At 42.3% G+C, this 27,958-nt stretch overlaps 3 protein-coding genes across 5 annotated transcripts; 1 reads left to right on the top strand and 2 right to left on the bottom strand.

Annotated features, from left to right (window-relative positions):
- Positions 1 to 46: 46 nt before the first annotated feature.
- Positions 47 to 15,733, bottom strand: skic2 (SKI2 subunit of superkiller complex). Of its 2 annotated transcripts, none has more exons than XM_069176058.1 (29): positions 15,448 to 15,733; positions 14,946 to 15,147; positions 14,407 to 14,528; positions 14,014 to 14,131; positions 13,495 to 13,609; positions 13,299 to 13,373; positions 13,132 to 13,185; positions 12,867 to 13,030; positions 12,394 to 12,549; positions 12,061 to 12,206; positions 11,092 to 11,238; positions 10,920 to 11,004; positions 10,718 to 10,824; positions 10,359 to 10,505; positions 10,179 to 10,275; positions 9,861 to 10,073; positions 9,141 to 9,251; positions 8,835 to 8,946; positions 8,583 to 8,701; positions 7,589 to 7,720; positions 7,206 to 7,343; positions 6,994 to 7,098; positions 5,610 to 5,739; positions 5,340 to 5,466; positions 4,352 to 4,565; positions 3,289 to 3,399; positions 2,420 to 2,638; positions 1,786 to 1,926; positions 47 to 595 (listed from the first exon to the last, which is right to left on the bottom strand). In XM_069176058.1, exons 1-29 carry the CDS (start codon positions 15,534 to 15,536, stop codon positions 395 to 397), a joined length of 3,897 nt encoding a protein of 1,298 aa, XP_069032159.1. In that variant the 5' UTR covers positions 15,537 to 15,733; the 3' UTR covers positions 47 to 394. The 2 variants fall into 2 exon arrangements, with proteins under 2 accessions (XP_069032159.1, XP_069032160.1); XM_069176059.1 differs by having other exon boundaries at positions 49 to 595; positions 14,946 to 15,064; positions 15,448 to 15,533.
- nelfe (negative elongation factor complex member E) lies at positions 15,733 to 21,306 on the top strand. 2 transcript variants are annotated; one of them, XM_069176063.1, is made up of 11 exons: positions 15,733 to 15,806; positions 16,117 to 16,201; positions 16,393 to 16,462; positions 17,080 to 17,225; positions 17,441 to 17,515; positions 17,699 to 17,736; positions 17,840 to 18,369; positions 19,615 to 19,759; positions 19,902 to 19,956; positions 20,829 to 20,931; positions 21,027 to 21,306. In XM_069176063.1, the coding sequence occupies exons 2-11, from the start codon at positions 16,127 to 16,129 to the stop codon at positions 21,098 to 21,100; spliced, it is 1,311 nt and encodes a 436-aa protein (XP_069032164.1). In that variant the 5' UTR covers positions 15,733 to 15,806; positions 16,117 to 16,126; the 3' UTR covers positions 21,101 to 21,306. The 2 variants fall into 2 exon arrangements, with proteins under 2 accessions (XP_069032164.1, XP_069032165.1); XM_069176064.1 differs by lacking the exon at positions 15,733 to 15,806 and having other exon boundaries at positions 15,988 to 16,201.
- Positions 21,307 to 22,393: 1,087 nt separating this feature from the next.
- On the bottom strand, positions 22,394 to 27,921 carry LOC138214436 (zinc finger and BTB domain-containing protein 12-like). Its single transcript, XM_069176062.1, has 5 exons — positions 27,603 to 27,921; positions 25,707 to 25,915; positions 25,405 to 25,599; positions 24,848 to 25,051; positions 22,394 to 24,126 (listed from the first exon to the last, which is right to left on the bottom strand). The coding sequence occupies exons 1-5, from the start codon at positions 27,625 to 27,627 to the stop codon at positions 23,008 to 23,010; spliced, it is 1,752 nt and encodes a 583-aa protein (XP_069032163.1). The 5' UTR covers positions 27,628 to 27,921; the 3' UTR covers positions 22,394 to 23,007.
- Positions 27,922 to 27,958: the final 37 nt, after the last annotated feature.

Genomic DNA, 27,958 nt, shown 5'->3' with positions numbered 1-27,958 from the left:
TCAGCATATCAGGAAAATACACTGGTGCTGCTGACGCAAACAAACTATCAGATTATTGAAAAAAAAAAAAAAAAGGGGTTTGGATTAGTTTTAATGACTGTACAAATAATTACAATCCAGATTTCATGGTCATCCCCACACTTTGGTCTGTTGGTTAAAATCAGTCTTCATGGCCAAGAATCTTCACGTAAACATCAACATGTTTTGTAGGCACATACAGCACTAAACATCACACTGTCTCCACCTCCCCCATGCATCTCCATCTTTCTCACACCTTTCACACAAAGCAACACTTGGCTGCAGGCACCTCGGCGTGCGCCCACATTCACCAGCATCCTCCTCCTCCTCCTCCTCCTCCTCTCTTCCTCCCCCCACACCCCTCCGGCTGCATCCCTCAGTGGGTGTAGAGGGAGGCGGTGAAGACGATGTCCCTGCGGATTGCCAGGGACGCCCTCTCCATCTTGCTGCCCAGGACGGAGTCTCCCACGATGCGGGCGGCCTGTCGCACCTCCTTCAGCACCTCGTCCAGGCGCTGGATGCAGCGGACCACCGTGCCCTCCTGGACGTCAGTCAGCTGGGCGATCTCGGCGAAGGGCTGGGACGGGACAGAGGTGTGACATGAGCAAGTTCAGTAGCACGCATCTCGAGGATTGTTTTATGTCTTAATGTGAACTAAAATTTACTGTAAAGTGTTTAAAACAACTTCATACAGAGTAGGAGCCTCGACAACCTTTAACCTGAATTCTCATCAGATACCGGTCTGTGTGGGGAACTGCAGTGAATAGATGCACGTTTCCATTATCATAATGCATTTTACGAGATTTTTGACTATTTTAACTTTTATATAAATCATGTAAACAATTATGATGTGAGTTTGTAGGGAATAAGGCATAACAAGATAACCATAAATCTACCAACCTACAGGAAGTACAATGGCTGAAACCAGGAAGTTAGTCTGTAAATGAGGAATTTTGGCAGTTTAAGTAATAACTTTTAAGTGGATTAGTTTTAGGATGCGTTACACTGTCTTGCCTCAGCAGAGGACGAAGACATGTGCGTCTTTTTCTAAGTCATTGGCTCATTTTCATTAGAAAGTGCACAGTACAGATTACGTTTACACTTCACCTCCAGCAATGACAGCCCTGTACGCCCTTGTGTGGAAATTCTTTTAACATCCTATCTTGACAATAAAATGTAAAAACAGCAGATCCCGTCTTATTTAATTTTTTTGCTGCGTCCACTTACTAATGTTACGATGGCTAATCAGAAATTATTTAGTGGTTGTTGTGTCTGTGACTATGAAGCAAAAAAATAAAACACTTTCTTCTGCTTGCTTGCTGAGTACATGTGCGCAGGAACCTTCATGTTAAGGTCAGTTCTTGTGAGTACTATGAAATTTAATCCTGCCGCTGCCACTGCTCATGTGGTGCGAGCATCTGTCCGAGTTCATCTCATATTTACACGTGCATTGAAGATGTACTCCAGCAATATGATACCGCACTTACACAAAACCGGGAAACTCAGAAGAGTCATCGAAAAATGAACCTTTAAATTCATTCAGCAGACGGCGAGATATACTCTTGAAATCTGCTTTGAGAGCCACAGAGGACATTAAACAGTGTTTTCACCAGTCTGCACGACGACAAATGATTTTCATCGGTAAAATTGGTTGAATGCCCCTTTAACACGTTTGTTTTTTGTTTTTTTTCTCATCTAGATACAGACTGCATTTTCATAATGGGGGCAACTGGCATCAAAACCACGAGCCGCCGTGTTAAAGCTCACCATGCCTCTGGCCCAGCAGTACACCACCTCTGTCAGGCCAAACTTGAACTGGCCTACAAACTCCTCGGCTGTCTGCGGTATCCCACAGTCCCTCTGCAGCTCTCCGATACGCTGAGCCACTGACAGCACCCGCTTGATGCCCTGGAAGAAAAATAGACAGGTGATGGGATGAAGTAGGTAAAAACTGTCGGACACACACTTTTAAGTTTTACAAGGGACTGGCTCGCCCGTCTCTCAGTGTTAACAGGATGAACTTGTCGTTTAAGTTCAGGAAATCCGTTTCACAAACTGCGGCCCCGGCGTCTCTGTTCTTCTGGGCTCTCAGAAATCTCTACTCGTGTCATCACTAATTTAAACCCCCCCCCCCCCGTAAAGCACTTTCATGTCCGGGCAGTTCCCGACACACACTGACGCCGGCGTTTGGCAGCAGCAGACCACATGGGTGAGTCAGGTGGAGTGTCCGGTTGTCCTGTCTGCATAACGTTATGCATCAAATCTGCACCATGTGATGAGCATGAGTCACCGTGAAGTCTGTACAGTATGTCAAGGACACACGTCACGTTCGCCGTCACTTTAATAACGAGGTGCAAGCAATAAAACACCTCCTCCTCCTCCTCCTCCTGCTCTTCCTCACCTCCTGCAGCGTGTTGGTAATGTGCGGCTCCACCTGCGTGTTCTGCGTGAAGACCAGACAGGACAGCAGGGCGGCGCTCTCCTCGGGCGCCAGCGGGCTCAGGACGTTCTCGAACAGCAGCTCGGTCAGCAGCAGCTCGTGGCTGCTGATCTGACAAGCGACGCGGCCTTTGAGCTGCACCGCCCCGCTGCTGTCGACGTACTGGAGGGACTGAAGGACCTGAAGGAGACCAGCAGGGAAATAAAACCTCTTGAGTGTTTGTTCAGGATCCGTCGAGGTGAAGTTTCATTGGGCTGCACTCAATTACAATATATTCCTCTAACACCGACTGTCATGTTAGCAGGCTCAAGAGATGGAGACGTCAGTCAGTCCGTCAATGACTTTGATCCAGACTGATCTCAACAACCATTCGTGGTCCTCGGAGGATGAATCCTAATTACATTGACTATTCCAGATTTTCCATTAGAGCCTCTGGGAGGTTTTTGTTTTTTAGTGAACAAGTATTAGATGATTTCTATAATAAACAGTAAGAACCACTCTGACATTTCATCGAGTGCAACCATCAGGTCAAATATTCAGTTTTCTCGACATCCTCAGCTGTACTTTGTACCTAAATGCTAATTAATAAATAATTATACGGTGTAATTTTGTCTGACAAACAGATATTTAATTTTGTAATCATAGAAGACTGAGGAAAGAAGAACATTTTTGAATTTAAGAAGCTGAAACCAGGAATACATTTTTTTAAATTTTTCCTCAATAAATGACTAAAAATGCACCAGTTGTGAAAATAACTGACGATGTATTTATGTTTCTGCTGATTGACTAATCAGAAACACATTAGATCACATCAAACGTCTGATCCAAACCTTGATCCTCTGGTGGTATTCAGGCAGCAGAGTCAGAGACTGGTCCGACACCAGGAACAGCAGCTGGTCCAGCTCCTCCTGCACACTCATCCTCTCCTTAACACGAGCAAACTGACACAAACAAATACACACACACACACACACACACACACACACACACACACACACACAAGTTATTGAACTTGAGTACACAACAGCAGTACAGCAGTACTTGACCTGGTTTCAAAATGACAACAAAAAAGCCGCGCTGCATTGTAGCAGAGAGGAAACTGCTGCCTGTTTTACTCTCATTGACACCAGAGGAAAATCACTTGGTGGATATTGTACATAAAACCCAGTGAGGCCAATAACTATATATGAACAGCTTGCAGTGAAGAGCACACTGCATTAACCATTGATTTCCTAATACACACTGTTGAATACACAAGGAAGTGTGAAAGTGCAGCGATAAGAGGAGACGGTGATACTGCAAGTAAGAGCCTGTTATCTTGCAATGTAATAAGTGGTGAGTGTGTGAGTGTGTGTGTGTGTGTGTGTGTGAGCTTGCTCAAATGACACGCCGTGCCTGTGAGACAGCGATGAGCTGCTGCTACGAGCCTATATGGTTAATTATAGAAACAGTCAGCACCGATTCTCGCATCTTATCTCGTCAATGATGCTGCCAGGAAGGAAGACAGGAGGTACAACACGAAAGCAGAAATCTTGCGGTGGAGTTTGATGTTTATATTGTAAAACTAGATGAGAAATGATAGAGGGATAAAAGGAAAGGCAATGAAAGCGGAGAAATAAGAGACGGCCTCAGAGGGGGGCCTATTGCAAAATATGAGTCTTATGTAAGGCTGTGATGGTAATTAGCTGCATAAGTATGCAACTGCTGCACAAAATAAATTTGATGTCTTTATTCACAAAAACTGAAATATAAATTTCTGCTACATTATTTATCTTTGTAGCACATTTCAAAACTAGAAATAACTTAAAAAGAGTGCATTCTTTGAGGATTGTGTTCACACAAATACAAAACACACAAACACACACACACACACACACACACACACACACACACCTGCTCTGCGAATGTGGGCGAGTGGATGCAGTTGAAATCCTTGAGGCTGTCTTGCAGCACACGGACCCTCATGGAGCCCTCCACCACATCCATGCTCTTCAGCTGCAGGTCGTTCACGGGGTCGAGGGTCGCTATCTTGCCGCCGGGGCTGGCTTCGGCCAATCGCAGGAGCTCCTGCGTTGCTGTGGAGATGGCTTGGCCGGGAGGGTCATGCCTACAGGACAAGAAGGAGTCAGGAAGAGAGTTAAGAGAATATCTTGACAAAGACAAAAACAAAGATGATGCGTTTTATTTTGATAGAGCTACTTTTTTTGTGTGATATATTTTAAATTTTAAATTTTTTTTAAAAAGGAAATAAATAAACAAATCTGTGTTAAAAGCTGACTGACAACAACAAGAATCGCCTCCTCGTCTCCACCAAGCCACCCAGTTGCAGTTTATATTCATATTCGTCCAGACTTATATAATATATGTAGAAGACTTTGAAGGAATTTGGCCAATAAATCTGATTCTGATAGATGACAAAGTTGTAGCCATGACAACAGACAATACTTCAAATATGGATGTCGTTGCAAAGAAGCTGCAAATTCTAATATGTGGATGTTTCACACACATCTTCATCCCGACAACACAGAAGATCTATACACTGATGTTGACTAGCTAGCAATCTTCACTGCCTTTATTTATTTATTTTCTTGCCGTGTTATTGCCACCACCTGTCAGTCAGTGGACCTGCGTGAAACCAATTGTCGGGTTTATTCGTGCATGTGGATGATGTAAACAAAACCACCAACTTAACATTTTGCTCCATAGCGCTGCTACTGGTCAAAAACTCCAGAAGGCACCTTTAAATGAAGTGTCTCAAACACACAGTAGAGAAACAGACCCACAAAGGTTACCCAGGCTGCCCGCTGCAAGGTATCATAACTCGGGTTAAATACAAGAGCAGCTGTTTAGCTTTCCTAAATAAAGACACGAGCTCACACACCTGAACCGCGGTTGCTGTCTCTTGTTGTAGTTATCAATGATCCTGTCTGGAATCACTTTGAGGGTTTTCACCGTGATGCCCGAGACGTCCTGAAGCTTCAGCTTCTGAACCGTGTGGCTGCAAGGGCCTGACGGAAACCAAAGACAGACAGGAAACATCATTCCCGTTCTGCTGTTGAACTCAAATATGTCTGAGAAAAGCAGTCGTGCTTTAGTGTTCAAGAAGGGGACGTCGGTGAGGAAGCGTGAACACCTGAAACCATCTGCCTACCTTCAGGTATGAAGAGAGCCGTGTTGAAGAGGTGAGGGAAAGCAGCGTTGTTGTTGCCTTCTCCTTCCTCGTTGCCCTTCTCGCAGATAATGAGAGCCGTGAAGGTGCGATTCACCGAGTCATTAGATACCTGTGACACAGAGAGAAGACAGAGGTGGAAGTCAGAGACACACAGAGGCACAGTGTTCACACAGCGGGGACGTCACGGTCGACTTGTGGCTCAAAATGTAGTATTGTCGTGTGTTTTTTTTCCACGCGTGTGGTTATTCCCTCAGTTCAGACACAGAGGTTGAATGACACCATAACTCTGAACCACTTGCAGGTGTAAATAGCTGATTGTCTAACTTTTCTCATCAGATGTTGTAATATCCCTTTGCCCACATGTTCCTCAAATAGTTGTTCAATGTAAGTCAAGGGTTTCTTCAAATGAATCTCTGGTGCCGCCATCAACAGGTCAAACAGGATACAGCTTTTCTTGTACTGGAAAAACAGTACAAAAAATATAACAATGACATTGGCACTTAAAATGAAATTATAATTATTTAGAGACAGCCCACCTCTGATGAATGCAAGTCAACAAAATTGTTGGTATGATTGGAAATCTTCTATTTGGCTTGTAAGCAAAGAGGCACACATAAGAAATGAGACACAGACTCTATAAAAACGATAAGGCTGTATTATTTACACACAATGTTCACGTCAATACTTCAATACTTATCTTGTAAAACAGGATAGTTTTACTTCACTTATCTCCAAACACAGTTTCTGCATCCATCAGGGTAATTAAATCTTTTTGTAATTTGTGCATGTTCATTTTTACACTTTCATTTGTGGAACTAAATTCCCCTTATTTTCCATAATTTTTTACTATAACTTGTCATTAGATTGTTAATTGCTTCCCATATTAACTAAATACAGCAAAATTTAGAAGCTTTGGATTTTGTATCCGTCATGCAGCACCATGAGGAAGGCGTCTGAAATTCATTCTGCATCAAGACAACGACTCCAAACGTGAATGAATATAAATTACTATATATTTTACTAAATGACATAAATGTTTCATTCTGGTTGTTTTAATTGTCTAATGTTATGCAGCACTTTGGTCACGTTGTTGTATTTAAATGTGCACGTATACAGTAAACAAAACTGACTTGACTATCTTGAACCACAATAAAGAAGGAGGAGTCCTGAAGCAGTTGTTATGAGCTGCACAGACCTGATCTCAACACTGCGGAGTCAGTCTGGGATTACATGAAGAGACAGACGTCCACAGAAGAACTGCAGTGTGTTCTCCAACATGCTTGGGAAACCGACCTGCCGAGTACATTGAAAAACTGTGTGCAGGTGTACCAGGGGAGCTGTTTTAAAACCACAACACACCAACCTGCAGAATGACTCCCAGGGCGTTGAGATGCTGTTTGTTGTTAACCACCACAACTCGGCCCACCGACAGAGCTTTCAGTCCGTTCACAGACTCCAGCATAGCGCGCTGACAATGAAACACCAGGGAGGAAATGTAAACGATAAACACGCAGCTGATCAAAGCCGTGCAAACTGATCTTCGGCGTTTATGCTGTACAGTGTGTGCGAGCGTACTTGGAGGGCTTCTGTGGTGTTTCGCAGCTCCGTCACGGTGTGGTAGTAAGGCATCAGGTCGGACAGCTGGCCCTCCGTGTCCAGCGGAGGCAGAGTGGACAACGCCCGCTTCAGCTGGCTGATCCTCTTCTCCTGGGCCTAAAGCGAGAGGAAGAGGAGGAGGAGGAGGAGGAGGAGGAGGAAGACAAGAAGAGAAGAGAAGCAGCTGTTATGACTTAAAAAAGAGAAGGAGGACAGGAGGGGAGATTAAACAGGAATAAAAGGCAGAACAACTAAATAATGCTGTAACTGTAACAGAAAGTCTTACTTTTTATTCATTTTATACTCTAGCCTCACTTAAAGCCTCCTCCTCCTCCTCCTCCCACTCTGCCGGTCTATGTTACCTGAGTGTCCCTGTGGCTTTCAGAGAAGCTCCTCCTCATCATGTCGGTCACTCGGAGGGCTTCCACTCGCAGCAGGTTGAGGATCATAGTGTAGGTCAGTCTGAACTGGGAGTGGAGGGTGGTGGGTTTACCCTGAGCAGGACAAAGAGGATGACGTCAGCACAACAGAAGTCAGCACAGAAATAAGTGGCAAGAGTGCTCTGAATTTGTCTACTGATAACACTGATGTCTTTTATCATCAGAAGGTTTTTGTTTCTTTACATGTAAAAAAAAAAAAAAAAAAAAAACTGAACAAAATGAATCAGTGTGAGGAAGGATAGGTTCACGGGCAGGCTACATTAAGGATTCTTATTTAACATGTTTTTTAAAAGAGCACCGATGTGTTGGCTTCATATCGTGTTATAAACGAAGCACACAAGATTGACAAGCAGAGAGACATCCAGACACCCAGAGTTTATCCAACGACAGCACTTATGACAAACTTGCTATTTTTGGATAGGTATACACTAAATCCCTCGGCCCCGCACCGTAGCTAAAAAAATGATTTTTTTTTTTAATCTCAAAAATCCAATAACACTCTAGGTGGTCAAGAAAAGACTACAACAAACACATAAAATAATGTTACACCATCTACAGAAGAGCAGGCTCTGGCTTTCCTACATTTAATCGAGAATGTAAAGCTCCTGTCAGAAAAAAAGGGATAAAAGCAAAATGATTTGAGCACATTAAAATCCAAACACTCCTTTCCAAACTGCCTACAGATGGAGACTGAGTTAAAGGAGCCCACTCAACTGTGTAATTAAATGTTAAATGAATAGCTCAGCGACACCTTCCTTGAGTCACAGCCAAAATAAACAAGCGGCGCAGCTCTGCTTTAGATATGCGGGACCGGTTACCAGGAGACTTAATAGCAAATGATGTATAAACCCATGCGGCAGATGGATGTGACAAAACTAAACCACTGCTGTGGGTTTTGAAACGCGGAGAGCCTCACCAGCATCATGACATGCAGAGCTGCCATCTCGTGAACGCCGGCTTTGCACAGGATGATGACAGTGCCGGTGGCGTCCAGGCCTCTCCGGCCCGCTCTGCCCGCCATCTGAATGTATTCCCCTAAAAGTACGGTTCACAACATAAAAGAGATATCCAAACGCGGTGGTTTTTCTCGACTCCGATTCATCCTCCGAGATGAAAGAGAATAACAAATGTTGGTTCATGATGAAAGAGCGGAAACAGCGCGTCAAACCTGGCAGCAGATTTCTGAAGCCGGTCCCGTCGTGTTTCCTGATGCTGTCGAACACCACGGTCCTGGCGGGCATGTTCACTCCCATCGCAAATGTCTCAGTGGCAAACAGCACCTGGGAGAAGAAAGGAATATGACGAGAGTTAGAAAGAGCCAATTGTATCTGCATATTACGCTTAAACTAGCGAGCGGGTGGGTTTGCAATACATAGTCACTTTAGTATAAATTTGTTTGTTAAATTGATTCGATCTTAATCATTAAAAACTAACATCTTCGATATCTTTGTTTTCATCTTCCTGTCTGACTCACCTTTACGAGACCTCGTGAGAAAAGCATCTCAATGACCTCCTTCAGGATCGGCAGGATCCCGCTGTGATGGACTGCGATTCCTCTCTTCAACAGGTCCCTCATGACCAAGATCTGCATCAACAAGTCTGAAGCTGTATTACTGTATTCTACTTTATATCTGCACAAAGTTAATAAATAAACCATAAAATAATGCCGAAACCAATATTTTATCAAATGTTAAAAGCCAATAAATCTCTTGATTACTTTATCCATTTTAAATAATGCATCACACAGATCTGTGCAAGTCTGCGACTTGCAGTTTTGATCATTGCTGATCGATCATTTGGCCATATTAATGTTAAAAAATACTAATTATGCCCATTAAAACTTCAAAACTTTGTTTTGCTAAGCAACCCAAAACAAGATATTCATTTTAATTTCACATAAGACTTTAAAAACATGTATTGATAAATTTGCAAATGCCTCATCACTTTAGCTCTACATCAGTATGCTTCTGCAAGTCCTTGCCTGGTGCAGCAAATATGTACCCAAAATAGAGAATGTTTTTTTTCTTTCCCTTCATTATGATGAATATATTGTACCGAGGGGAGCCGTCTGTGCCAGACGATAATTAAACATGCAAATAAAAGGAGAAAATGATCATTCAAGCAGAGTGAATCACTACTTCAGAAAGCGGCCTGGGGAGAGGAGACACCAGGGTCCCCGCTGGCTGCTGTTTACCTGCGGCAGCTGCCGGTCTCCTCCTCGGAGGCGACTCAGGCTCTTCTGGAAGAAAGAGTGGATCTCGGCCTTCTCGATGGAGGTGGTCAGGTCCATGGAGTCCAGCGAGCGGGCATTATCGTCGCACCGCGTCCGGGAAAAGGTGAACGCGACCACCGGCGTCTGCTGCCGTCGAGACAGGAAGTGCACGAGGGTGAGCCACACTGCTCGGTCCTGAAGGGGGAAGAAAAAAAAAAAAAAAACACAGACAGGGATGAGACACACGAGGATGTCGTTGGGGGAAATCAAGATTCAGACAGCTGATAGAAGAAGAATTACCTGACTGGCTGTGGTGCTGTGAGAAGTGTTTTTCGTGCCAAATGATTGGGCATGTTTGCTGGTGCGCTCCTTTTTGGCATCGACGGCGGTGTAATACCTGAACAAGGAACACAACTTCCTTGAAGAGAAATAGCTCAAATTAACAATCACCTAATAAAGTCCCACACAGTGAAGTCGTACCCTTTAGTCATGAAGTTTCCTGCTGGGTCCACGAGCAGGAACATCTCTTTCTGAGTCTTGGTGCTGTTTCCAGTGTACAGATAATGCTCCAAAGGCACTGGTCTCTTCATCGTGCTGATCACATAAATGTGCTTTTTCTTAATACGACTGGAGTTAAAAAAGAAAAAGAAAAAGAGAAGCAGAAAAAGCAATGTTCAAAAAATAAAACAACACAACTGATGCTAGGAGCTTATGTGTCATTTTTGGAACAGATATCCGAGATAAAAATCCAGATTGTAGCCTCTATCACTGCTTAAGAAATAGCTCTCTAATATTCATTGTATTGGCATTGTCATTCATTGTCAGTGTGGTGCATTTACCCGATCCACTCGCTAAACTCCAGAGCATTTGGCACTGTGGCGCTAAGGAGAATGATGCTGACGTGATCAGGAAGCATAATCAAAACCTCCTCCCACACAACTCCTCTCTGAGGAAAACAAACAGGAAAGGAAAACCAATTATTCTTGATTTCACACAGTAAATCAGATAAATGGAGGGGAATCTGCGGGGCGGCCCCCTGACCTCGGCGTCGTTAATGTAGTGGACTTCATCGAAGATCACCCACTCCAAGTCTCTGATGACCTCCGAGCCGTTGTAAAGCATAGACCTGAGGGTGGACAGCACGATAAAGGAGTCTAGAAACTTTCTTTTTTGAGCACATCACTCTAATATTTATAGCACACAGCCGGAGTACCTGAGGATCTCTGTGGTCATGATGAGACAGGAAGACTCGGGACTGAGCTGCACGTCGCCCGTCAGGAGGCCAACATCTCCAAACGTGTTTTTAAAGTCTCTGAACTTCTGGTTTGACAGAGCCTTGATAGGAGACGTGTAGATGGTCCTATAAAAACACCAGGGAGAGACCAAATATGGGAACCTTTAATACTGCAAAGACATCAGAGTCCGACTTCTGATATTCTACATTTTTAGAAATCAAGTATAACAACATGTAAAGAAAGCTATATATTAATCTGCACATCGTTTGTCTAATCATGTATTATCTATGTTTGAACATTAGCGGCCCAGACAGATTCTGAAAGGCTAACATTTTGGAGATTTGAACTTTCCACTCGACCACAACAATAAACCTTGTTGTAGCATCATCTGTAGCCGATTATTGATTTAGCTAGGTTACATTTTCTTACAGCCAGTAAAGCTAATCGTTATACGAGCTGTTTGAGGCTATTACATTGCTAGTTGGCAAACTGCTCATTGGCTAACTGTCACATGTTGAACTCTTTTCACTTTTACTTTAGTTTACTTTATGTGTACATTACCTGGATTAATTACTGTATCGAACATGGAGTTGGTGTTGTACTTTACTGGGGATCCTATATTTCTTTCTGGCATAATGAACAGTGTAACTTATTTGACAGTTCGCTTACACTTTGGTAAATCCAGTTTTCTTTTTTATTGTATGCAACAATTTTTGCAATTAATTTGGTTTACCTCTTTTTATCCTGTGAACTCATTAACACTGAATTTCTTATTTTTAAAAAAAAATTTTTTTTAATGTCATTGCTGTTTTTTTTCTTCCTGTCTAACTTCAAAGCCTAACGGCCGCCTTCAGTTTGTATTGAAGAGTGTTTAGTTCGCTGCACAGCTGTGCTCCTACACACATGTGTTGGCCAGAAGTAATAAAGTCGCACCAACAAACACACACCTTGTCATGTGTTTCTGTGAGAGAGCGATGGCGTACTCGGCCACCACTGTTTTGCCAGCGGAGGTGTGCGCAGCTACAAACACAGAGTCGTGAGCCTCCAGCCTCAGCACAGCCTGTTTCTGGAAAACGTCCAGCTCAAACGGCCACTGAGCCAGAGGAGGGAAGAGAAACAGATCAGTTACCGCCGGATGCTCAGCCGAAGTGATTTTCATGTAGTGATTCATCACACAGAGACAATAAATAAAAGAGGTGGGAGGAAAGTGTGTGCGTTTGGAGGCACTGACAGACATTATATCATATTTTAGGTAACTGGATGATTGCAGGAATCCCCACCTTAAAAGCTGGGTTGGGGATGCGTTTATAAAAATCATCACAAGGTGATGTTATGTTGACAGGAATTGCCCATTTCTTGTTTTCCACCGGATTCTCTTTTGGCTTTGATTTCTCCTCTTTTCCTGTCTCCGGGGGAGACGAGGATGACACAGCATCCTGAACACAGAAGAGGACGGGATTTCAGTGCAGCTCATGTTCAGCCAGAGGCAACAGCATACTTTATATTTAGGTCATATAAAAAGGCATAAAGGGTTGCATTATGTTGGGATTAATTTTAGTTTGCAAAATTAACAAGTAATTATATAGGATTTAGCTGAAAACATAAGTCATTTTATCAGACGTGTTTCTTTGTATCAAACTTTTGTCTGCGATTTCCATAATGCAAAGATCCATTTTAATATGGACCATTTGCAGTTGATCACTTTAAGCTGAATTAAAGTATTTTACCAAACACAGAATGTTAAATGAGGTACCTTGATGCCCAAGTCTTCGAGACTGTTTGTTCTGGGTAGTTTGGGGGCTTCTTCACTTCCTTTGCCTTCCTCCTTCTCCTCTGCCTCAGGCTGAAGATCAGGGATGTCTTCCAGTGTGGACAGGAGGGACATGAGGTTGACCTCCGGCTTTGCTAATTTGGCATCTTCGAGATATAAATTTAAGTAAAAACAGTTACGAATGATTATCTATAAACCATGAAGGATTTTTTTTTTTTTTTACATACATAGAACTGTGATATCAAACCTTTGTCAGTAAAATCCATCCCAGCTTTAAGTCCAGGCGGGACTCTCAGTAAATCTATGAGAGAAAAGTGACAAATTAAACCAGAAAAAACAGAAAGAGCAACATCATTTCTGACATTAGTTTTACAACGCTGAAAATCACAATGTAAAAAAATTTAAATAAATCACCATTCTCAAAATCTATTGCCGTCTCGAGCTCAGATTTATTTTTAATTTGGTCCAGAGTGAGTTCCTCCATCCCTCCTGTGGAAATATTGCAAAAAATATATCAGGAGGTAATGAAAACACCTCACTTGCAAACATCTGCACTAAAGGAAGGAAACAAATTACGAAAGTGAAATTGCTTTAAATGACTATGTCTCACCGGGGAGGAAGGGGTAGTTGGTGTTGCTTCCTCGGAGGCTTTCTGAAGGAGGTCCAGGCTGCCGCTGCAACGACAGCGAGTTCTTTGCTGACATGCCTGTGTTCTCCAGTAACACCTGAAGGAGAAAGGATAGATTGAAAAACAGATTGAATGTTAATTAGCCTTCACTTTGCTTAGACCCGTAATGATCACATTCTCCTTTGATAGAAACCAGAAATATAGAAAAACGTGTTGGCTTTAAACTCTATTTTTACAATTTGACAGATTTATCAAAATGATCTTTTCTTTAAACCTATTAATTGATGTTAACTTAATAATTTTGATTTATTTGGGTTATTCAGATGATGAGGAGGAGTGGGACTCTTTTTTTCTTCAGCAAACATGTCACAAAACGTGACCTCAGAAATGGTTTTATTTTTGTCTGTTGATAGTGAGAATAATTCGCCCAAATAGAGGTAACAGAATTAACAGCTACGATGTTGTTTTAAGACGTTTTAAAGGAAAAGGGAGCCACATTACCTCCGTGAAGTCCAGAAGCATCCCTGTGGTTGGATCTCTGACAACGGAAAGACCAGAGTGAAGCGCAGACGGAGTGCAGTTGAGCAGAGAGGCGATATTAACCTTCCTCTCAGTCACCCTGGAAATAATGACACACAAATATTACATCTTCTTTAAGTATATTAGATAAATCCAAACCCTAATAATATAACATCCGATCATTATTTATTTTTTTATCTGCGCACTGAATATCTTTATTTCCCCCCCCCACAAACAACATTTTAGAGCTCCCAAACAGGCCTGAAATTTATGATTACATTCTTTTTTGTTATTCAATCAAACCTATAAATAGATCATGACACTAGTAATGCCTTCTACACCACCAACATCCAAATAATAAACAGTCTTACGTACTTGAGAAACTTCTGGAAGGCAAAGTCTGTGTCGTGTATAGGAAGCCAGGCAGGGTCCCGTAAAAACTGTTTCTCTACTTCTGTCTCCAAGGTCAGGCTGGTGGGAGGAAGGCCATGAGGAAGCTGCGCAGGAGAATAGCAAATCAGATTTAAGTTGAGTTCCTTAATTGCATGTAATTCCCCTGCGTTTTCCACAATGATTACTGTCGACTATTTACAGATGGTAATATAAAATAATGAATCAAAAAAAGATTACCGACTGATCACCATTTGAAATGTGACCCCCTACAAAACGCTGCTTTTTGTAAAATGTCCAAAAAAAAAAAGTTGGAAACCTCTGGGTCAATCTTGTGTTGCATTTTAAGTTTATTATATCATATATTGTGGCAAATATTCATCTGGAAATCAAGTAAAGCTGTCACATAGAGTGGAAGTAAACAGAAGCATCAAATGGGAATACTTAACTGAAGTCCAGATACTTTAAAACGCACAGCACTTGAGTAAATGTACTTTACATTACTTCCCAGCACCGTTACTGACCGTGCTCTGCGGAGCTAAAGGCTGGTCTGGCAGGGGACGTGTGATGAGCTCAAATCTGCCAGAGCATCCCATCTCCAGCAGGGACATCGGCAGGTCCAGGGGGCCCACAGGGGGCACATCTGCAGAAAAAAAACAACAACAAAACAACAACAACAACACCACAAAGGAGACTGAACGTACTAAACAAAAACAGACCACATCCCTGCAGGGAGCAGACAGGAGGAGGCGTCTTTTTAAAACACTACTAACTCAGATCGTTTATCTTGGCTCTATGTATTCAAGAGAAACTGAAACAACGCTGATACGGTCATTGGATAATCAGATTAATATTAAATCCATGAATTGCTGAATGAAGCTCTGATTGACAGCAAGCTGGTTAGCAATATTACCTACAGGCTACACACACACCCAGCGTTGGCGACCGCATGAGCAACATAAAACACATTTCACTTATATGTAAATATCTGGAAGCTGGCTTCACGTTAATTAAACCACAACTTACTGATTCTGTCCATGCCCCCCACTTTGCAAATGAAAGCTAAAAGTTGCCACCAAAGTAGTTTTTGTTGACGCCTCGGAAGTTGCCAACATTCCCAACCGGAAGTGGCTAGCAAAACTGAGCTAGCGCCAACAGGAAAAACAAAAACTGTAAAACGTGTCGCTTATTTCCACAGAGCTGCTCACAGTATGTAAATCATTGTTAAAAATCCACAGACACGTTTTTCTTTTTTTTTTTTGCAAACTTTTTTTTTACCGACATTTTTTTTTTTTTGGTTGCAAACAAATTGAGGAAAACGTCGCCAGCAGGTGTTACGTCATATTTACGCGCCACTGTTGTTGTTGGACACCGTTTTGAATTTGGTGAGTGAATCAAACATATGTTAAAAAAAAAAAAATAATAACTGTTGTTCATGGTTGTTTTAAGAGACCGTGCATATTTATAATTTTTAAAAAAAAAATTTTATTATGAGAGAACGTGTCGTATATTTCCTTTCTGATTTGAATAAACTGCATTTTTTTTTTTTTTTTTTATTATTCTCTCGGGAAGGAAGTCGTGTTTTAGCTTGTCGGCTATCAGCGACTCGACTCTTGTTAATAGCGGTCCAGTTTTCCTAAAAGCAGAATTTGTTAAAAAAAAAAAAAAAAAAAGCTGTTGTTGTCTGTGTTGCAGCGGTGCCATCATGGTGGTGTTTCCCAGCTCGCTGACGGAGGAAGAGGAGGCATTGCAAAAGAAATATGCTAAACTCAAGAAAAAGGTAACTTGAAGGTTCCTGTCCTGTCCCGTCAGTATCAGGGGTACTTTATATTAATAACGAGGGTTTTTTTTGCAATAAAGACTAAAGCTGTTGTTTTTTTTTGTGGCAAGAGTTGAAATTATTCCCCAGTTATTTGGCGTTTGATATTAAAACAATGAGTATTTTAGTTTGTGGTTTAACTGTCTTTTCAGAAAAAGGCGCTGCTCGCCTTGAAGAAGCAGAGTTCAACCAACCAGACCAACCAGAGTGGCTTGAAACGGAGTATGTGAATTTGATTCATTATAAACTAGTATGTACACTAAAGCATTTGTGTTTACTAAAGTGCATCGTGTACATCTTCACGCCGCCAGCATCCCCAAAGTGTAAAATAATTGAATTCATTCTTTTACACAGTCACTTTAACTCCGGTCTTAATAAGTTTCAATTCAGTTCGGTTCAACTTGGTTATATTTCAATAGGGTCAAATTTAGGGTTTTCGGCAGTTCCTGCGGGGCTTAGGTTTGGTAGCGGTGAAGGTGGTGGGCAGTTATTTCTCTAAATATTATACATTTTCATGTAATTTTGGACAATTAGGAGGACAATGTTAATTTATAGCAGCCATAAAATGATAATCGCCCAAGATTGCTAAAACAAAGCTTATAGTGAATTAGCTGCTGTGAAATAATGTTTGTGTGCTGCACCTAAGTGTTATAATGGTAGAGAAAATCACAACAAAGATCATCTTCGGGTACTTGACCCAGTAATGTCCTTACCACACAATTTTACAACATTATAGAGAGGAACCCAACAATTCAACAATTCCCACGTGAGCGACATCTGCTTTGATTTAGTTAAAACATGGCTTTTATTTACTTCTGACTTTTTTTTTTCTATCGCAGCCCTTTCAGACCAGCCTGTTGTTGACACCGCAACAGCGACGGAGCAAGCGAAGATGCTCATCAAGTCGGGGGCCATCAGCGCTATCAAGTCTGAGAACAAGAACTCGGGCTTTAAACGCTCTCGAATGCTGGAAATCAAGCTCAAGGTTTGGTGTCATTAAACATATCACTTCACCTACAAATTTCAAAGTTATCTCTGGTGTTTATAGGCAAGAATGTAATCAGGTAGGGTGATGAAATGCAACAGCACTTGGGGAATGAATGCCTTCAATTTCACCCATAGTCTGGTTTGTTGTTAAACTGTTTTCCTACTTTGTGTTGTTTGTTTGTGTGTTTGTTTCATGCTCTTCATCTGTCACAGGATCCAGAAAAAGGCTCAGTTCCTGCTTTCTTACCGTTCCAAAGGAGCATCTCTACAGATGAAGACCAACCTGAGGTATAGAGGAGATTAAACATGATGCAACATGACCACTTTGTTGAAGATAGCATCTCTTGTAATGTTTATAGGTCGTGTAAACATACATAAATGATGCACATTTACAGATCAAGACACCTGTTGACCAATGAGTGTAAATACAGTTTATGCTGATGTTATCACATTTTTTTTTCTTTCTTTTAGTCTGGAAAGAGAGCCCACAGGAAATCTCTGTATGAGAGGTAATGTCCAAAACCAAAATGAAAAACCAAAGCAAAGCACCATGTTTAAAATGCTGACCGTGTATATCTATGTCTAACATCATTTCCTTGTCTGCCTCTGCAGCTTTGTCAGTTCAAGCAACCGATACCGGGATGAGGAGGACGGAGGTGGAGGTGGCATGTCATCCAGCCGTGAAATGGACAGAGACAGAGAGCGGGACCGTGAGCGAGAGACAGATAGAGAGCGGGTCAGAGATAGAGAGCGGGACAGTGAGAGGGACAGGGACAGAGACAAGGATAGGGATAGAGAAAGGGAGAGGGACAGGGAGAGGGACAGGGAGAGGGACAGGGATAGGGAGCGGGACAGGGAGAGGGAGAGGGACAAGGAGAGGGACAGGGAGAGAGAGAGAGAGAGGGACAAGGACAAGGATAAGGATAAGGACAAGGACAAAGATAAAGATAAAGATAAAGACAAAGACAAAGACAAAGACAGGGAGAGGGACATGGACCGGGACATGGACCGGGAGCGAGAGCGAGAAAGAGACAGAGACAGAGACAGAGACCGGAGCAGAGACAGAGACCGGAGCAGAGACAGGGATCGAGAGCGGGACAGGGACAGGGATCGGGAAAGAGACAGAGATGGACCATTCAGACGTGAGTAGACATTTTCTGTAAACACTGTTTAAGAGCGTCCCTGTATTTTGTATTGCTGTGAACTTCAGGCCCAATAATGGCTTGAAATACTTTGATCATTACCTCTTCTTTAGATAATTTATATAAATAAAACTAGAAGACAATAATCAGATGTATTAACGAAAATGCTTTCTCTCTCGTTCAAATTGACCATGTCGAGTGTGTATGAATTCACGTCTTATCAAGGCTACTTATTTCAGTTGTTTACCAAATGGAGGGTTGGGACTCTCACACTTAAGGTATTGCCTCTGACTGTTGGTGTCATGGATGAGGGATCGATGGCTTCATATCAAAAAGACAATCTGATGTGTACTACTTAAGGTAGCACCCTTCCTAGATCGCTTAAATACGCTGAAATGGGAGAGTGGACCAAGGAAAGCCGTTACAAGCATCTTTTAGCTGGCAGAAGTGAATCTCGTCTGTAGCTGGTGCAGGTTATGTTAAAGCCTGTACCTTCACATACAGACGGAGGTTTCCAAAAAGTGGTCTGAATACTGACTTTTTTTTTTTTTTTTTTTACATAAGATACTCCACAATAATCAACTCAAATCATTCCAACAGATAAGAAATGAGTTTGCACTTCCAAGACCGAACTTCTCAGATATTGTTTAGGAATTTGAAGCCTTAAAAGCTGAACTACTTTTGGAAACTCTAGGAACCACAAGTAAGCCTGCACTCTGAGAGTGAAGTGCTTTATTAGGATAATATGTACCTATAAGATATGAAGGAGCCTGATCATTAAAGGCTTTGTACGTGAGGAGTAAGATTTAAAATTCTATTCTGGATTTTACAAGGAGACAATGAAGAGAAGCTAATTTGGGAAAAATAGGGTCTGTCAGATCTCTGCAGCATTTTTGGACCAGCCGGAGGCTTTTCAGAGAACATATTCGATGGCCTTAAGGAGGTTTTCCATTGTGATATTCTCAAAGATCCAAAAATAGTCTGTCAAGGTGCACTTCCAGAAGGTTTTGAAGGAAGATCTATGATACAAATCTTATTCGGGGCGGCTATAAAGTTTATTACAATTAGGTAGTTAAATCCTGACTCCACAATATATGGATCCAAAATGTATATAAAATTGTTTGAAAACTGCATATTAAGACTCTTATAATGCAGTGAAAGTAAACCGTAGCCAAGTGTAAAGAGTGAAAATAATTCCGCACAATGTTTATTATTTATCCCCGTCTCCTTTGTTTTGCCTCTCAGGATCAGACTCGTACCCAGAGCGACGAGGGGTGAGGAAGGGGAACACGGTGTACGTTTACGGCTCCGGGCTCGTCGAGGACAGCCTGCGATCTGCCTTCTCTCAGCAAGGAACCATCATCGACCTCTCCATGGACAACCCACGCAAGTACGCAGCCCTTAGACGAAGCCGTGCACGCAGCATACTGGGCATCTCTGCCTGCTGCTCTGATTGTCTGTACAGCAATGCGGCTCTCCACAGTGTTATTAAGTACTTGACTGTTCCCCGCTGCTTCTGTTTCTCTCTCCAGTTGTGCATTTATTACATTTGAGAAGATGGAGTCTGCAGACCAGGCTGTAGCTGAGGTCAGTACTGTCCTAAATATTGGGAATCTGACGGTAATATAAATGATACTTCTCTTCTGTAGTTGATATCGCATCGTCCAAAACTTAGCCACAGAACAAATAACGATTGAAGAAATATAAAATACAACAATGCATATAATTCAGAGTAAAGCTGGCACTCAGCTGATCATCGAAATATCAATAACAGTTGTAAGTAGAGGCTTTCATAGTTAACTTGTTTTATGAGTAGTTACAGAGTTGGTATAAAAGTATTTGTACATATATTTGTGTTAAATGATCAGATTCTATACGAAATGTGTATGATTAGATATTTTTGCTTGGAGATGGTTAAAGATATTGAATTGAATGTAAAAAATTGTATCAAAATTTGAGCACACCTGAACACAGTGTTCCTTAAACTATTGGTTTAAGTTTGTTTTTGTTCGTCTCCTCTCACACTTGAATTTACATTGATGCATTTTGACGGCATTTCTTCTACGTGTATTTACTGTGTTGTGGTTGATTAGTCAGTGAACTTTAGTTAAAAATATCAGATAAGGTTTCTGACATGTCAGATAAATTGCTAAAGCTCCATAAATTTGAGCATTTTTTTTCTTTTATTGGTAAACAGAAACACTGAATTTAAATTTGAGGTTACAAGAATTTATTACAGTTAATTATTGTTGCAAATGATTATTTCCAAGTTCGATAAAGCACTTTAATGCTGAAGTAAACTTTTTATCATGTCTAACTAGTCAAACAGTGATGAAATCTTTCCATTCTTTTTATTTTATATATATATATATATATATATTAGAAGAAACACAGTAGTTTTGGGGGATGCCGTGTACAAGTAGACAAAGCAAACTGGCCTCGCTGTCTTTGTCTCACAGTTGAATGGCAGCACGGTGGGAGACATTCAAATCAAAGTCAGCATCGCCAGGAAGCAGCCGATGCTGGATGCCGCCACGGGCAAATCTGTGTGGGCTTCACTGGGTAAACGCTCTCATTGTTTGTTTAGACACCGATCAGACTGTCGGTGTGTCTGCACAGCGTGGATTAACCTTCACCTCGGCCTCTCTCCTTCACAGCGGTGCAGAACAGCACCAAAGGCTCCTACAGGGACAAGAGGAACCAAGTGGTGTACAGTGAAGATTTCCTGTGACGGAGTTTCTGCTCATGTTTTTTTGTTTTGTTTTAATGAGCGGTTGAAGTCGTCTGCTTCAGCCGTCTTGTCTGTGCTGCGGTATTCATTTGCTGTTGTCTGTCCGCACAGATCACTGTAGTCGGGATGCGATGCTGTGTGGCAGCTTTGCTCGTCAAATTAGAGATGTGTTTTGTTGAGCTCAATAAATAGTATTCACACACACACCGATGCTTTGATTGAGATTTCCAAGCGACAGTCAAAGTGGGAATTGGATCCAGATATCGCAGCTCATCTGTGATATTAAGGAAATGTCGGTCCTGTTCAGAAGCCAACACCTGTCAGATATTCACCTCCATAGATGGCATGAGTGTAACGGTTCAAGCTGCATATTGTCTGTTTGTATGAACTGCATTATCCGAGTATTAATCCATCTGATGAAGGAGATTAAGTAAACTAAACTTTCTGTTCCTGTAACTGCAAAAGAGATTAAAAAAAAAAAAAAAAATTCTAAGTCGATACTCTTCCATCAAGTTGTTGTGAAAATGAGACTATATGTAATTTTCTTTATGTGGCAGTTAAAGACAAAAAAAAAAGATTTAAAATACATTCAGGTTATGGGTCCAAATATTCCTCGAGTGCATCGAAGAAATGTTTGAAGACAAATGCATAAAAACACTAACAAGTTTATTTTTACCCATTAGTCATACAAACTGCAAAATTCAATGCAACGAGTGGAATTGTAGAATTCCATTTTTGAGTGGGTAATATGTTGAGATCCTTAATGTACTCTAAAAGAGCAAAGAAGAACCCTTTTCATGAGATTCGCAGAATGTGTCTGTATGCGTTGCATGTGTTGTGTCTTTGTATTAAAGGTGCGGTGTGGGATATACAGTTCTGCAGAGAAGCTACAGTTGCTGCGTGACTTACGAAAGGCCCCCGCTAGAGCCAGTGTTTGGTTTGTCCCTTCCGGGCTACTGTGGAAACATGGCAGGAGGTAAAGGGCCCGCTCCCTGTGTAGGTATGAGGCAACGAAATACAGCTGCTCTTCATTGTCGGTGATTATACATGAATGAAAACGCCATTTCCATTTTGAAAAGGCTTTGGGGAGAGCTCTAAATCCTACACACTGAACCAATAAGAGGCGGGATGATTGGAGGCACACTGGTCTACACTGGAAGGGAAAAGAAGGAGACTTCTTGCGTGGATAACGGAGCCCTTCCACGCGAGTTTTCAAGCTTTCAAAGTTTATTTCCTGAATACTGTTTTGCAACACAGGGAAAAAAAATAAAATAAATAAAAGTCATAGTCACGTTAGATCTTCACATATTTTATCAAAAGTTTTGTGATGTACAAAAGCCCTTTGAAAGAGCAGTAAGACTACCAGGAGAGCCACAGATGACTCGGGCTCGGTCTGATCAGACAACCGAAGTGGAAACACCTGTATGGGAGAACTAATAGACAACTGACTGAAATTACAGGATATAGAGGTTTTATTTATGGAACACACTACATAATGTCTTGAGTAGAACTATCCAGACATTTATATCAACAGGCCTTTGTTAGTTCAAACATTTTAACATGACACAGCAGGAAAAGCACAGGTGTCAACAAAACAAAGGATGGTATATTGTCTGCTTAGGTTTCAGGGTCCTGGTATCGTTCATCCTGACTAGCACGGACATTTTTAATGTTGATACTTGTGTTTTCCTTCCACGTCAAGTCAAAATGTCATTTGGTGTATCGTTTAGTTTGCACACTTTTGTTTTGGCAGTTAAGAGAATTTAAAGGCATTAAAGTCACTTTTAGCACTTGTTCAAAATCATTATTGACACTGTGACTGATCACATGACAGCGCGTTCAAATGTCACTGTGGTAAGCAGTTGAGCCTGAAGGGCGTCACATGTTCAGACACGTGTCTCTTTGGCCTACGACACTTGTTCATTAACAAGCATTTGTTCAGTAACAAGGCATTCTTGCTCTTCCTCTCGTATTTTCCCAGCGGCGCCACTTGCCCTCTCCCTCTCCTCCTGCTCGTGTAGCGAGTTCTGCCCAGTGGTTTTCCCGTGTTGCTCCTTCAGGTGGCGCCGTAGGGCGGGCTTGTGGGCGAAGCGAGCGTGGCAGTACGCGCAGTAGTGCGGCCGCTCGCCACTGTGGAGGTTCATGTGGTCTATCAGTGTGGATTTCTGGGTGAAAGTCTTGTAGCACAGGGGGCACTGGTGCGTTTTGCCGCCCCCTCGGTGCACGGCCATGTGGCGGGTGAGGTTGGCCGAGTGGTGGAAGTGTTTGCCGCAGCAGGGGCAGGCGTACAGCAGGTGGGTGGAGCGGCAGTGGAGGGCCAGGGAGTGGGCTGAAGGGAAAGTCATGCCGCAGTGCTCGCAGATGACGGGGCCGGCTACACTGGAAGTAGACCCCACCACAGCGACGGACTCGTCCCCTCCTTCATTTGTTCCCACAGCCGACAGCCCTGAACTCCCTTCTCCGCACTCCTCCAGTGAAAACTGGTTGACGCTGTTGGCTGCCATTGGTGAGACCTTTTCCCCTTGAGGGTCATCCATGTTGAAGTCCAACCGTGGGAAATCGACTGAGACGAAGCTTCCTGCTGTCTTAAGCCCTTCTTGGCTGAAGTCCAGCCCGAAATTCCCTCCCAATCCACCAGATCCAAGGTACCACACATCCTGGTGAGCCATGCTGAAAGGTCTTTTGTCCAGGGACGACATCCACCTTCTCCGTTTGAAACCTCTCCCCCTGCCCCTCCCTCGGCCAATTTTAGGGTCGGACAGTCTGCGCTTGAAAGCCCGGAGACCCTCCGCTGAAAGTGCCACAGAACCGAGATCTCCTTCTCCTTGATTCAAGTCGTATTCTTCGCCTTCTGCTCCCATCACAACTCCGTCTGTCTTTGGGTAACAAGCATCGAGGGATACGTCAGACGGAGCTCCTTTCTCCTCCTCTCCGCCTCTGTTCACCTGCCCGTCTTCAGAGATAAACACCCTGAACACATCAAAGTCCTCCGGTCTGGGCTCTTCCTCCTCATCGGATGCATTAACCTGGAACAGTTAAGAATAAATGTAGGTGTCTTAAAGCTGCAACTAAAGATTTAGTTCTAAAAATACCTGAAAATTGAAGGGAAAAAAAGCCCATCAAAATACAGAGTTGTTTGATGCTTTCCTTCACAGTTTGGATCTGAATTGATGTGTTACAACACCACCAAAATATAACATAAACTCACTGGTTGAATCAGTGGTAGACCAGCAAATCCCCTGTCCTGCGAGGTAAAATTACTGTTTTTGTCAAGGGAGTCTGGTGACCTTGAAGAGAGCCATTTAAAAGCAGTTCCCCATTGGAAAGGTCTGTCTGATGGAGGGGGTCAAGCAGGGAACTAATTACAGAACTATGATGGTTATCAGTTCCTGCAGTGCCAACACATAAAAAGAAGGTGGTACTTCCTCCAACAACTCTGAGAACTGTGAAAAAGTTCCCTTTGTTCTGAAAGCACCTATTTCTGACTTGGTATAAAAGTCCTGCACGGAGAAAGTGTGGCTCGATATTATGCAGTCGACAGTACTTAATTAATAATAATATTTTTTTACATACACAGAATAGCTCATGCCTAGGAATGCACCACCCAAAAAATATCTTTGGAGTATTAAACAATTCTGGCAGCCTAAATGTTGGGACAACGAACGGACGAATTTATATTAATTAAATGATTCAGTGGATTACATCATTACCGCAAATGATGTAATATCCTACCAGCTAAAAAGGTACCTTAATACATGGGTCGTTCAGCACGGGACTGTCATCATTTTCTTGACTGCTGCCCTGAGCAGACATATCGCTGTTCTCCTCTACTGGGTGTACATCCGGGCTGTGTGGAGGAACAGGAGAGGGTTGAGTGGGTGGAGGAGACGCAACAGAGTATATGCTGTCACTGACGATCACTGGTGTTGGCTGGTTCCCCTCTGCAGTTGTCTAGAGGAGGAAAGGAGAAAAACAGATCATGGGATTGTTCAAGATGCATTACCACTGCATCACTGCAAGCTACAGAAGTGCTGAGCAAGTTTTACTGTGTTGGAATTATTTCTGTCACAAAAGACAAAAAGGACAGCAGAAGTAAATGGTTTGGATCGAATTGGACTAAAAGACTCGCATTACATGACATGCACCACAATAAATGAAAGACACGCCAAACCACAAAATTCCAGAAAGAAAGAAGCAGGAGTGAATACTATTTCCTCACAGTACAATGTTTGTATCGTCTAAAAAAAAAAATAAAAAAAAACTGTCTGTAAACTTTTAAGAAACTACTGATCTGCAAGACTGACCTTCAGTGGACGGTGGTTCTTTAGTTTCATGTACTTCTGCAGAGCTCCCCGGCAACGCTCCACGATATGGTCCATCTGGAGGTAGCTGGCAGCAGTCAGGTAGTTAACGATCTCTTCTGGGTTGAACTGCAGGAGACCAGTGTAGCACGACTGAAGCAGATCACACAACACGGTGGAGCTATACAGCATTGACATCTGGAAACAAATGTGGAACAGGAACACAAGGTGTTTTCACTCGGCATAAGAGCGTCAAAGAGAGCCATGATGACCGTGTGGGATTGTGTGTGTTGGTGACCACCTACCTGAAGTTTGGGTGACGGGTTGAGGAGGAACTGGTCCCTCAGGAAGGGGGAGCAGGCAGCCAGTACCACCTTGTGTCCCTTGAATGTCTGGTTGTTGCTGGCCACGATGGTGATGTCACAGAAATGCTGGCGGAACCTCAGTGAATTCATGTGCTTCAGGGTCGTGTCCCCGTGTCCCGGTAAACGGAAACACAGCATCTCTATCTTATCTGAAGACAAACAAGGACACGTGTGTCCACAAATTCCAAGAGTTGGGCAGCCACCGCAAGGAACTCATTAAAGTGGGCTCCAAATTATAAGATCAAAAAGCAGACACAAAATACGACATAATGAGGCCAAATAAAAGCCACACAAACGTTATACACAAAAAATACATCATAGCTGCGTGACTTTAAACAGCAGTTTCATTTCCTTTCTCACCCCAAATGAACTCAAGATTTCTCAGCAGCAGAGCTTAAGGGGATTTATTTTCGGTTAGTTCAAATTTTGTCCAATTTTCAGAGCTCGGATTCTCTTCCTGCGTAAATTTCATATTTTAGAAGTTTATTTTTTAACAATGCTTTTCTGTATACTTAACACACATGGTGGTGAGAATAACTCCGAATGCAACAAATATGAATTGTGTTACTGGAGGAAGGTCAAACGTCTCTTGTTTTGTAGCTTCTCCGGAGGGTAAAAAAAAAAAAAAAGCTTCAGAACACAAATCCGTTGCCGGCCAGTTTGAATCATAAATGTCTTCCTCGAATCAACCTCTTCAAAAAGTGACCGGAGCATAAAGCTGAAACAATAAGCCGATAATGAATTTAGCTGACTGGCACAAATATTTTAATAATCGATTAGTCATTTCAGTAATTTTTTTCAAGGAAATATTAACATTTCAGCTTCTCAAGTGGGAAGATTTACTGCTTTTCTTGTCATATATGATAGTAAACTAAATATTTTGGGTTCTTTGTCACATAAAAGGAGGAATTTGCCCCCTTGCGCTCTTTGAAATTGTTATCTTCTTGCATTGTTCAGACATTTTGTAGATTATCCATATCAATATTAGATCAGCCCTCATGGCATCCTTAACTTATATTAATATAAATAAAGAACATGTAAAATACTAACTATATAGCTGGTTGACTCGAACAGAAACTAGTGGATCACAACAAACAAAAATCAAAATGTCCCAAATCGTTTTATTTAATATGTCAAGAAAATGGTGACAACTAATGATTTACTACAATAAATAAGTAACTGAAACTTGCTGCTGTGGCTCAGTCACATCTAGAAATCAATAAGAAATGATGATAAAGTGGCCAAACAAGATGAATAAGTTTTTATTCTGTCTGGTTAAACAGTAAAGTCACCTAAGTTCAGGAGACGGTATCACTTGTTATGTAGCCCTAAAAATATATATATACACCATATTACCTTCCATGTTCTAACAATAAAATCCAGGACAGAGGATGATATGCAGCCAGATATAAGATAAATATATTGTTTCCCCCCCAAAAGAAAAAAATCGGCGGTGTGAACTGAGGAACGTTTAAATTTTAGGCTCGGTAGCATGTTTGGGCGTGAAAGGGGCTACACACACACACACACACACACACACACACACACACACACACACACACACACACACACACAAGACATTTGCCTAAAGAGTAGTGAAGTCGCAATTACACAATAGTATCTGGTCGACTGCGGTGTCAATCAAAAATATTGTTGTTGTTGTTGTCCTTTTCTTCTCGCCACCGGCTGGGTGTTAGCAAAACGTTAGCTGCTCACTAACAGCTAAGATAGCTCGTTGTTTTGTATCTGCTTGGTAACGAGCCAGAAACACACACACACACACACACATACACGAAATAAAAAAAAGAAAAGCGTCTAACTTTGCCGTTTACTCACCTTCGCCTTTCTTTTTGTTGAACATCTTCGTGAGCCTTAAAACGGCGCAGCCGTTAAAAAAAAACAACACCGTGACAACAGCCGTTAAAAGGTGACGCCGGTCAGCGTCCGTTCATCTCCGCCGCCTCTAACTAAAAACCCTCCTCGATTTATGTTTACTTTTCGGCCCTCTTCCACCGGAGGAAGTACTTCTCGTGACAACAAAATACAAAACCCGCCGGCGTGTCACCTGACTTTGAGTCGGTTTCGGGGGGAGGGGGGAGAAGCTTTCCCTCGATGTTGTTACTTGTGAAAAACAACGCTGATTTTCTGATCAGCGATCTTCAAATCAATGGACGCGGTGGCGGCGGTGGTGG

This window comes from Embiotoca jacksoni, unplaced genomic scaffold (assembly GCF_022577435.1).
Source record: "Embiotoca jacksoni isolate LCO1_2020_lvr unplaced genomic scaffold, fEmbJac1.0.p SCAF_7, whole genome shotgun sequence".
NCBI lineage: Eukaryota > Metazoa > Chordata > Actinopteri > Embiotocidae > Embiotoca > Embiotoca jacksoni.
The sequence above is the reverse complement of the archived record's forward strand: the minus strand, read 5'-3'. Positions and strand labels throughout refer to the sequence as shown.